General features: G+C 40.9%; 1 protein-coding gene across 1 annotated transcript; it reads right to left on the reverse strand.

The window, feature by feature from the left end:
* Positions 1–7,767: 7,767 nt before the first annotated feature.
* Positions 7,768–9,596, reverse strand: LOC132515711 (keratin-associated protein 3-3-like). Its single transcript, XM_060142067.1, is given in 1 exon segment — positions 7,768–9,596. A coding segment is annotated over 1 exon segment (336 nt). The 5' UTR covers positions 8,622–9,596; the 3' UTR covers positions 7,768–8,285.
* Between the last annotated feature and the right edge of the window lie 2,889 nt (positions 9,597–12,485).

Genomic DNA, 12,485 nt, shown 5'->3' on the forward strand with positions numbered 1-12,485 from the left:
CCTAGGTTGGGAAAAAATCATATCACTTTTCAGATACCCACACAGTGTGAGCCTAAAACATAACTGGCCGCCATCTCTCAACTTGGGGATTTGTGTCAATTCCCTCAGTTCCTCCTGGACAAATGTAAATTAAGATTCTGTTTACAAAGTGCTTAATTAGCTTGCCTAGGCAAAATTATCCATCGTAATTTGAGAGTGAATTTGCTTCAAACTCATCGGTTGTAGGACGGCTGGCCTGCTCTACTATTGATGTAATAAAGCCCAGGTTCAGAATTTCAGTTTCTGGAGGGGAAAACATGGATAAGGTAAGCACCTCTGAGGTGAAACTCCATTCTGCACCTTTAGATTCTGCTGCTCTTAGCCGACAGTGCCTCAATATCCATCCCAGGTGGATGGCAAGCTAATTCGTCACCACTGGATGGGCAGTCGGTGACTTTGTGTTCACATTTGAAAGCACTGCACTCTTTTTTTTAGTGCCTTATCAGTTTTAATATTTTAATTTTTTACAATAATAACAATGCTTCCGCCGAAGTAAGGTGAATAAGGCACCTGGTTATCTTTTTCCTTTAGCAAGAATGGTGCTTGTGAACTTTGTGCACAGATAAGCATTCAAGAGTCAGGAATCTCTCTGGACTATTTGTTTAAATATGACTTTACTCCAGGAGAAAGATGAACTGAGCGTGGTCTGAACACCCAATCAGAAGAGGGGTAGCTTATTAACCCAGCCAATACCATGATCTTATTCCCAGAGCTATCAAACTTAAATCGTAAAGACTCAAGAAACACTATGTTATTTCCACTCAATTTCAGATTGAGATAGGTAGATAAAAACTTCCCCCTTCTTTTTTTCCCTAAAGTCTATGTATCATAAATAAGTAATAATTACATGTATACCATACATTGACATTTTATAGTTTAGTATTTTCACATACGTGACTTTCACCTCTCAGGGGTAGATAGAACATTATCATTTTATTTTATTTTTAATTGAAGTATAGTTGATTTACAATGTGTTAATTTCTGCTATACAGCAAAGTGACTCAGTTATACACATACATACATTCTTTTTTATATTCTTTTCCATTATGATTTATCACAGGATATTGAATATAGTTCCCTGTGCTATACAGTAGGACCTTGTTGTTTATCCATTCTAAATGTAGTAGTTTACATCTACCAACCCCAAACTCCCAGTCCACTCCCTCCCTCCCCCACCAACCCTTGGCAATCACAAGTCTGTTCTCTATGTCTGTGAGTCTGTTTCTGTTTTGTAGATAGGTTCATTTGTGCCATATTTTAGATTCCACATATAAGTGATATCATATGGTATTTGTCTTTCTCTTTCTGACTTACTTCACTTAGTATGATAGTCTCTAGTTCCATCCATGTTGCTGCAAATGGCATTATTTCATTCTTTTTATGGCTGAGTAGTATTCCATTGTGTAATATAAATGTACCACATCTTCTCTATCCATTCCTCCATCGATGGACATTTAGGTTGTTTCCATGTTTTGGCTATTGTGAATAGTGCTGCTATGAACATAGGGGTGCATGTATCTTTTTGAATTATAGTTTTGTCTAGGTATACTTCCAGGAGTGGGATTGTTGGATCATATGGTAATTCTATTTTTAGTTTTCTGAGGAACTTCCGTACTGTTTTCCATGGTGGCTGTACCAATTTATATTCCCAGCAACAGTGTAGAAGCGTTCCCTTTTCTCCACACCCTCTAGAGCATTTGTTATTTGTAGACTTTTTAATGATGGCCATTCTGACTGGTGTGAGGTGATACCTCATTGTGGTTTTGATTTGCATTTCTCTAACGATTAGTGATGTTGGGCATCTTTTCATGTGTCTACTGGCCATCTGTAAGGACATTATCATTTTATAGGTTAAGAGACTGAAGTTGAAGGAAGGAAGCAACTTTGCCTAAGGTACCTGGCTTGTGAGGGATATAGCCATTTGCTGAGCTATGCCTATCTACAAAGGCTCATTTATTCCACATGTCACGTGTCCTGAATGCTTACCTCTCAGGCTAATCTAAGAACATAAAATGAACTAGACATACAGCAGTGTCCCCTTGAGAAGGTCAGTCAGTAGGAGACAGACACAGAAACAGATCATCATAAAACCATGGGGCAAGAATAGCACTGGAGATTTTGGAAGCTCCAGGGAGGCATACCTAATACAGTAAAAGGTGAGGGGGGGGTTGGTGCTGGCAATCAGGAAGGTCTTCTTGGAGGAGGTGACACCTATACTGAATCTTAAACAGATTAGAATAAGCAAGTCCTAGCCTTATACAATCTCATTATCACTGTGAGGATGAGATAATGATATAATATTTATATGTGTAATATATGATAAGTAATTAAGAAATGATGCGATGATGCAGCTAAGGCAGTGACTCAGGGAGATGACCCGTAGGAAATACAGCATTATTACTTTTTGCTAAGAAACAAAAAGTTGTAAAGACTCTCATACATACATTTTCTGTCTCTGTCTCTGTCTGTCCACGTGGTCCTGTAACTGGGCCACCTCTTGACAGTTAAGCTCTACCTATCAAGGCTGCCGGCTTTCCTCCCACACATCACCTCCCCTTGGATTACAAATTTCCTGTTGTGATCCTGTCCTCTTCAGAACTCTCCTGGATATTCAGTTTAACCCTGTTTCAGTGGTATAAATAAGTAGAGGGAATTGGAACAAGTTTCCAGGCCTGACATGTTGCTAAGGTTTTCTTTGGTTCTATGACTTAATTCATGTGTCTCTTAATCTGTTTGTGACCATTTTTGGGGTGAGTGGGATGAAAGGAACGGGTTAGAGGTTGAATGCTTTATGTATACTTGTCCCCAAAGCCCCCAAAGCTAGGCATTGCACAACTTCTCCCCCTTAGTAAAGACTGTGCCCCCTCCCACAAAATATTCCATCTCCATTCTCATGTCAGCACTGTTTAGAAAATTAACCCAATATTTACCAAGACTGCATGGTCATGTCAGAGTCCAAATAAACATCACTGTCATTTAAAAAAACCCTCAGAATCTTAAGTGATCTTTCTTCACAGATCCTTTACCCTTCTCAAGACTATACAAACCCATTTGACCTTGTCAGAGCGACCTTCATCCCTTCTCACTTGAAATAACCTCCTACCTGGTCTTCTCGCCCACGCTCGCTTCAAGACTCTCTAGCCAGGGCTTACAAACAGATGGACGAAGACGTAGTTTTTTTGGCCTGCATAGTGTCGGCCAGCTCCAAAATTCAGGGGATGTCATAGGAAAATGAAGATTTCCCATGTCCTTTAAAAATGGGAAACCTGGCAATCCTGAGTCCTGTTCCCACATGGTCATAGAGTCATAGGGACCCTTTAAATAGGGTCCTTCGCTCTAGTTCTCTGAAATCTTCATCACTCTCAAGGTGCCCCTGGCCTGAGACCAAGTGACACTTAACGTGTCTCATCATGACTGCAGTTTTTCTTACACCTGGATCTCTTCATTCATTTATATATCCTGCCTAGAACCTGTAGGCATGTGAGTTTTCCATACTCTTCTGCCTTACATGATCCTTCTAAAATTTGGACCCGATCATGCCACTTCCCATATTAAAATTTTTTACTGCCCTCATTCCCCACCTCTTTATCAGTGGATGAAGCTACAACTTCTAGCTTGGCTGGGTTCTTTTCAATCTGCCTCTTTGTTCCCTATAACCCTTCCCTACCTTTACCCCTACCCTTGCTCATGCCCGCTTCCCCCAAACTTTATACTCCAGCCATACTGAATTCTAGCTATAGCAATGATTCTCACCTCTGTGCGTTTGCAGAGGCTGTTCCTACTGCCTGGAATGTCCTTCCTTCTCTCTCAACCTCCTCAATTTTGAAGAGTCAACCTTTTCAAGTGCCTTTTCCCACAAGAAGCCCCCTAACCCATTTCCCAAACTGAATACACACCACTATCGTAGCACTCTCATAATATACTACTCTTGTAGTATAACGGTTGGCTGTCTCTTTCTCCTATACTATACACTATGAAATCTTGCTGGAATTAGAACATGTCAGTTCTGACTTTGAAACTCTATCACTGGTGTAGGAAAGAGTCTGGGCATGGAAGTCAGGCAGCCCTGAATTGATATCTCAGCTTTACCACTTACTAAACTTGACAAGTTCCTTAATCCCTCTGTTTCTCAGTTTCCATATCTATAAATTGAGACTAATAATTCCCACTTTATGAGATTATTATGAGGATTAGAGATATTTTGTATAAAATGCCTAGCACAGTGGCTGGTACATAGCAGGCACTCAATAACTGGCAGTTGCTATCACAAATAAATGAATCAGGACAAAATACAGCAGACTTAAAAGATAGCCCAACTAAAGTGTGCTTGGGGGCTTCCCTGGTGGCACAGTAGTTAAGAATCTGCCTGCCAATGCAAGGGCCACAGGTTCGAGCCCTAGTCCAGGAAGATCCCACATCCTGCGGAGCAACTAAGCCCGTGCACTACAACTACTGAGCCCGTGAGACACAACTACTGAGCCCACGTGCCACAACTCCTGAAGCTTGCGTGCCTATAGCCCGTGTTCTGCAGCAAGAGAAGGTGCTGCAATGAGAAGCCCGTGCACCGCAACAAAGAGTAGCCCCCGCTCGCCACAACTAGAGGAAGCCCATGCACAGCAACAAAGACCCAGTGCAGCCAAAAATAAATAAATGCATTAAATAAATTAAAAAAAATAAAGTGTGCTTGGGTGGACCAAAGTGAAAGCAGTGAGAAGAAGGAAAGGTTATATAGACACAGAGTATACACATAGTATCTAGGCAATTAAGACAGTGCAGAAGGTGCTTTTAGTTTGATTTTTTCCCCTAAACACCTGACAGCTTTTTAAAAAATTGAGATATAGGGCTTCCCTGGTGGCGCAGTGGTTGAGAGTCCGCCTGCCGATGCAGGGGACACGGGTTCATTCCCTGGTCTGGGAAGATCCCACATGCCGCAGAGTAGCTGGGCCCGTGAGCCGTGGCCGCTGGGCCTGAGCATCCGGAGCCTGTGCTCTGCAATGGGAGAGGCCACAACAGTGAGAGGCTCTCATACCGCAAAAAAAAAAAAAAAAAAAAAAAAAAAAAATTGAGATATAACTGACATATAACATTATCTTCGTTTCAGATGTACAGCATAATGATAATGATTCGATATTAGTTTATATATTTGATATTTGTATGCAAAATTATCACCACAATAGGTCTAGCTAACATCCATCACCATGCATAGTTAAAAAAAACTTTTTTCTTGTCATGAGAACTTTTAAGATCTACTCTCTTAGCAACTTTCAAATATATAATACAGTATTATTAACTATAGTCACCATGCTATATATTACATACCCAGGACTTATTTTCTTGACAGCTTTTTTTAAAAAAAGATTTATTTATCATTTATTTATTTATTTTATTTATTTTTGGCTGCATAGGGTCTTAGTTGCAGCACGTGGGATCTTCGTTGAGGCCCACGGGCTCTTCTCTAGTTGTGGCACTCAGGATCCAGGGTCCATGGGCTCTGTAGTTGTGGTGCATAGCTTCCAGAGCGCATGGGCTCTGTAGTCTGCAGCACTCGGGCTCTTTAGCTGAGGTGCGCAAGCTCAGTAGTTGTGGCGCCTGGGCTTAGTTGCTCTGCGGCATATGGGATCCTAGTTCCCTGACCAGGGATCGAACCTGCGCCCCCTGCATTGTAAGGAGGATTCTTTACCACTGGACCACCAGGGAAGTCCCATCTTGACAGCTTTTAATGGAAGACTTATTTAATTATCATCTGGCAGAGGTCTGCAAATGATAGGCAGCTTTGTATATAGAATAATGAATATGATATAAGATAATCTTAGCTAATTGCTGCTTACTTGCAAATGTCATACGACTGACTTCTTGAAGGTGTATGTGAGGTTTTGTTTTGTTTTCGCATGTGTGAATGTTTGTGGGTGGGCGAGCATGTGTACAGACCTATACCATGGGAACCCTATAGACAGTGGCTCAGCGAATGGTCAACATGGCTGGATCCCCATGTAGCTGCACCAGTGTCCCATAGCATCCTGGTTATAGCTTGTATTTATGTCCAAACTGCAAGCTCCTTTCCATATAGTCTGGCTGTTGAGCCACATAGAGACCAGGGCTGGTCCCTTGGTGTAAGTTGTACTTTCAAAGCAGTCTATAACAGCAGTGTCCCAGAGAACTTTCTGTGATGATGGAAACATTCTATTCTGCATTGTCCAGTATGAGACCAATGGCTATGAAACATTTGGAATGTGGTTATGTGACTGAGGGATTGAATTTTTAATTTTATTTAATTTTAACTAATTTTAATTTAAATAGCTACCTGTGGCAACTGTGTTGGTTAACGCTGGTAAATAATCTCCTATGTGTCATCTCTATGTGCTTTTCCAGATCATAGTCAACTGATGGATTCTGGATGATACTTTTGCATGGTACTTATATCTGGAGTTGGAAGACTTTCTGAATAGTCTAATATCACCTTCTAAATAAAGTAAAAAAATATTTGTTGAGCATCTGGTGCTTGGCAATATCGCTGGAGTTATGGAGAATATGAAGTCTCTACCTTTGTGTTGTTACTATCTAACAAGGAAATGGATAAGGAAAGATGGAGCATTAAAATAGAGAAATAGACTACACAGCCTTGGGCCTGGCTCCTCTAAACATGAGTATGAAATCCGTTTTTAACACAATCCTGCTTCACTAGATGGAAGCAATTGTACAGTACACTATAAATGTAGAGGGGAGGACTTGGACATGTAATTAAATCTATGGGCCATAAAAAATCTGTTCAGTAGTTCTAAGAGTTTAGTTTAGGATCACTGACGAACCTTGGCGGTGTTCACTGATGGTGTCCACAATAATAATAGCCAAGTGGAAAGCCGAGCTTGCAAAGAAATTTACTTGTTATTTATTTAGTTATTTTGCTGGTGTTATGCCAAGAAGACTCTGCTGAATAAACTTTATTATTACAGCCTCTGCTTGATTTTTTGATAACTCTCTCTTACAATCAAAAATCCTTTAGTTCAAGTCAGGGTTGCAGTATAGTTTACACATTTTTAGAGGCTATTTTCATTTCGGAGCCCCCATCTTGTTCCCCAGTGCAGTGCCAGGCTCTCGGTGAATGTTTTGGGATTGTTTGTTTGTTTGTTTTTTGGCTTCACTGCACAGCTTGCAGGCTTGTGGGATCTTAGTTCCCTGACCAGGGATTGAACCCGGGCCCTTGGCAGTGAGAGCGTGGAGTCCTAACTACCAGACCGCCAGGGAATTCCCTCCTGGTGTTGATGGAAGACACGGCGCAGGTGCTGGAAAAGTCAAGTTCCTCTCCTTGCCCTCAAGGAACTTAGACTAACTTCGAGACAGATAATTATGTCGCAAGTAGAAGGTGAGAGTTTATGAGATAATAATCCCTTTAGTCTTTCATCTCATTCTTGGCTGTTAGGCTCAGGATGGTCTAAATATTTTCTTCACCTTTTCTTATTAGGTACTGTGATACTGGCCAGTCACCAGTAGCATGTGACAGTGTGCACTTTCTATAAACTCCTCATTGCTCAACCTGCCTCGGTATAAGTTTTGGTAAGTGTTAATTAGTCTTAACCTGGTAAATATTTTAGTTATCAGAAAAGCCCTGATATTTTACTATTAACTACATTATTCTAGTTTTCCTGCAGCTTTCTAATGGGCACATCTTATTCTACAGAAGCTATATAATTTATGTGAAGACAGAGATTCATAACATCAAAGATGAGATGATTCAAACAGTAACCATTTACTTTATTTATTGCCACAGAAATAAAGTTTATTGGAAAACCCATCAAGAAATTATTTTTCCTCTATGAAAATACTCAATATAAGGAATGGGATCTAGGAAGCAACATGACCAACAAAATACGGTCTGGGGAATTCCCTGAAGGTCCAGTGGTTATGACTTTACCCTCTCACTGCTGAGGGCCTGCGTTCTATCCCTGGTCGGGAAACTAAAATCCCACAAGCTGTGCAGACAGAAAAAACAGACAAACAAACAAACAGTCTGAGGTCTTATAGATATCAATACTTTTGATAATAGATGACATTCACCTGCCCAAATGAACCAAATGGTTAGCCAAATAACCATTAAAATTTCTTGATTTTCTTTCCATTAAGATGAAAGGTAGGTTGTGCATATCTAGGCCATCTGGTCTGCCTCAATGTCTGATAAACTACTGAGGCAAGTGAATGCTGAATAGATAGCTTCAGTGTTATCTCCAGGCACTGAGCGAGGCAGTCATCGGTCAGCGGCAGCTGGGGATGCAGAGCTCACAGCAGGGCTGAGTGAAGGTTGTGAGGCTGAGGGTCTCCAGGCCTAGGGTAGGCTGGGATGAGTTGAGCACGAAGCAGGCGGGCACACAGGGCCGAGGAATGCGGCACGGTGGGGGACAGCTGTCATAGCAGGTTGGCTCCGGTAACTAAACCGTGTGTGGGCAGATGCTGGGCAGGCAGACTCCACATCGGCAGCATTTTTCAGATGAGCAGGTGGTGGTGGCAGGGCCGGTGTGGACACTGCGGCAGTAACGGGAAGCACAGCAAGCCATGGCATTGGGACTCTGGTTTGCTTTTGGAGAAACCATTTACTTTAAACCTTTTAGCCTGTTGTGGTATCCAAGTCTAAAGTAAATGGGAGTATTTTGTACCATTTAAAATTCAAAAACTGTAATACACTAGTTCAAATTTCATGTCTACTACTTAATTATAAAATGCTTAGAGACTCTAATGCAAAGTTTTGAATGTAACAAGTAAAAACCTGAATATGAATAGCCAATATTTCAAAGTTCAACAGTGCTCCTCCATTGACAGTCTGGAGTCAGCAAAGAGGAAACTCATAGAAGGTTCTCCCTGGAGAGGCTCTACAAATCTTCTAGTCTGCTCTGCTTCATTTATAGATGAGAAAACGAACATCCAGAGATGGTGCAATTTGCCAAAGGTCACACAGCTGGTTACAGTGACAGTGCCAGGCCTAGCCGTGAAGCCTGCACTCTCCTATCCAGACTTCATTTCACTTTTTCCCAGACTGACATCTCACCATGAACAATTCATTGACAATTTACAAAGTATATATAGTTATAATTTCCTAAATAAGATTTAACAATCCAACTCTAGATTTTCTTAAGTTCATTAAATTGCTCGACATAGCTAATGAAGACTAATATATACTGAGCTCTTACTGTGCTTCCAGCCCTGTACTCAGAGTTTACATTATCTCACTGAATTTTCCCAACAACCTCATGAGGCAGGTATCATTTTAGACATGAGTACTCTCAGGTATAGAGAGATAAATAGATTGTGCAAGATCACACAGCCACTATGTGGTCTAGCTGGGACTGCAACCCAGGTCTGTCTGATTTTTAACCTTGTACTTTTAACCAGAATTTGAAACATCCTCCCTTCTGATTGTGCCTTCCTGTTAGTCTATATGAAAGTGTACTTTTAATACTTAATAATTTGGAGGTACTCGTGACTTCTCATATTTTCGTAAGAAGATGGGATAATGTATCTCAGCGTGTTTCATGCTTCCTTTATTAAATTGGGATTGATTGTGTATACCAGAAAATAATGAACCGATGGAATACCATCTTGAGTCCATTGAATTTAGCATTCTTGTCAGTTCATGTCACTTCACTGCTAACAACCCTTCAGTTTCTTCCTTCTCACTGGAGGCAAAAGCCAAAGTCCTTAAAAAAACACTGGCAAGGCTGCTGGCAATCTGTATCCCCCCTCCTCTCCCTAACCTGCCCGATCTCCCTGCCTATCTTGCCCCTCAGGCCTACTTTTTGTTCCCTCCACCTCAAATGTTAACCTTACTTCTTAGGCTTCCCTGACCACCCCATTTATAACTGAAAATATCCCATGACTGCAGCACACCCTGCCCCTCTCCTGTTTTACATTGCCCTGCAGTACTTGTTACCGTCTCTATTTTATTTATTGGCTAACTCTACGAGAATGAAGGCATAATTACATAGTTCACTGCTGTATTCCTAGCGCTTGTCTTAGAGGTGCTAAAAAATATTTGCTGAGTGAATTATTGTGACAAACTACAGATTCAGGTATGTGCCTTTGCTTCAACCTCAAAATGTGAGCTATATATTCTGAGCACCCTAACTCTCTAATGCCCTGTCATAGGTCTATTACCCATGGGTAATTCACTAATCATTTTTTGCTATTGAGAATTAATTTTCCCCCTTTTCCACTCTGTATTCTTGGTAGTCTCCAGGATTTCAAAAAGGGGGGATTTCAAGTTCCTTATAGGTTCCTCAGCAATTTAGAGAGAGTGATCTGTACTTTTACTGGTCTCCGTAGAACAGGACTATCATAACAGCATTAAAAGTATAAGAAGAAAAAACAATTATTAAAATGAAGTCACTATTTGTACTTTCAAGTGGTAAAATAAAATGTTAAATGGTAGATTTCACCTGTTTGTAAAAAGGCCAAACAGTTAAGATGATGGCTGTTTGAGTATTTACAAAAACTGTTTCTCAGTTAAATGTTGTCTAAGAAGGCCCAGTGTAATGAAAGAACCCTGGGGTGGGGGGAGGACCTCAGCTTCCTGGGCCATAAAATGAGCAGACTGAAGATGATCTCCAGGTTACAAAGGTCTTGGAGGCAAAGCCATGGAATTTTCTCATGCCCATCTAAAGTTATATTTCATGTTTATTATTACAACTGATTTAAGAACAATTGTTATAAATCGGTATTTAGATATACATTTTTCATAGGCTTTTTCCAGTTAAACAGAAATTGTTTTCATATCACTAATACTTAAAATTGTAAATCATATCTAAGGGCACATAAACTTAAATGACCATCATAATAACTATATTTAACTCTGATTCATTAGGGGACTAATTATCCAGCTTGTGAACATTTAAGCCCCCTGTAGTTCTCTTCCTATTTTGAACAAGGGCAAAGAATTTGAAAAGCTCAAATTCCAGTTTGTCACCTGTTTATAAGCTCCAAGGACATTACAACCAAGGGCTAAAATGAGTTTTTGGCACCATTCAGAAGTTCCTATTTTGGGTGCTATCCCTTCCACCTTCATTAACTTGAACTGAGAATTACTAGTACCATACATAATTCATTAATTTCAACTCAAATCATTTCACAAATGTTAAACTTTCATCTTTATATATGACTGCATGGTAAAATACATGATTTTTAAAAGCTGTTGAAAAGAACTTTAAAAATAAAATTTATTAATCAGTTAAATCATACTAGCCTATGGGAGAAAGTTCACATGCTTATTTTTCCAAAGTTCTAATTAAAATTGGGGCAGCATTATTGTGACAGCTAAAGCACCAAACAGTGGGTATAGCTGACCTCCTTAGTCAGAGATAGACTAGACTGGAACATTGGCAAACCACTGTGCAGATTCTCTGGGGTTTAAGACGTTCACCTCTATCACATATTTAAGTTCTGGCACTCCTACCTAAAACTTGAAGAACATAACACACCTCTTACTTAGTAAGAGAAAAATTAAACTTCTAAGACACACCAAAATAACATTTCTTTCGAGAGTGATAGTTTTTTTTACAAAATCACAGCCCTTTATTTTTCATGAGCTTTTATGAGGGTTTCAGCATAATTTGGCCTGAAGTATTCCTATAGGAAAAGTAATAGAATCAAAGTGTGTGACCAGGCTGGGTCTCATCCTCATTGTTAACTACGGGGACTTCATAACTGGATGACCAGATCCTAAACTGGACAGAATAAATGTTAAAGGTGATCCGTCTTTCTGGTAGGTAAAGAAAACACAGAATGGCAATTCTGAGGCTTACAAGGCTTCTTTGGCTAGGAGTGCCACGACAAGGCCTGTAAAGTATATGCTTTGCAGTATGCATATTCCAAAAGCAAGCATTTTTATCTCCCAAACCCTGCATCAGGGGTCATGGGAGAGACAAAAGGAAGGCCCTTCCCGAGTTTAAAATTCAATTCGCAAGGCAGGACTTAGGAAAATTAAACCAAATATTAAACGGAAGAAAATCCCCTGCGTAGAGTAATTGCCAACTTGCGTTGTACAAATCAAAATTGAAATAAAATTTTAGGGCGTTCTAAACAAATAGCTGGAGAAATAGATAAGACAAATCTAAAATGGAAGAAAAGGTGGCGGATTCGAGTTGAAAATGCCAAGTTGAGGACCGAAAGCATTTGGGTAGAAGCAGCCTCCGGGCTGGAAGGCAAATAGCAAACGAGTACTGCCACCAAAGAGCTAGAAAGGCCGATAAATGTTGCAGTGGGTCGGTTTAACTGAAGGAAGTTTCCTCCTCCTCCTCCATTAGCTCGGCCCCAGTTGCAAGCGCAGTGCGCGTCGCCGCGCTCCCGGCCCGCGGCTCGGGTGGGAGCGGGGGGAACAGGCGTGGGAGGGGCGGGGCGAGCGCGGGCGCTCAGCCGGCGCAGGGGCGGGGCGGCTATATTACGTGCGCGGCGCCGCCCCTGCGAGA

Source organism: Lagenorhynchus albirostris, chromosome 2 (assembly GCF_949774975.1).
Source record: "Lagenorhynchus albirostris chromosome 2, mLagAlb1.1, whole genome shotgun sequence".
Taxonomy (NCBI): Eukaryota; Metazoa; Chordata; class Mammalia; order Artiodactyla; family Delphinidae; genus Lagenorhynchus; species Lagenorhynchus albirostris.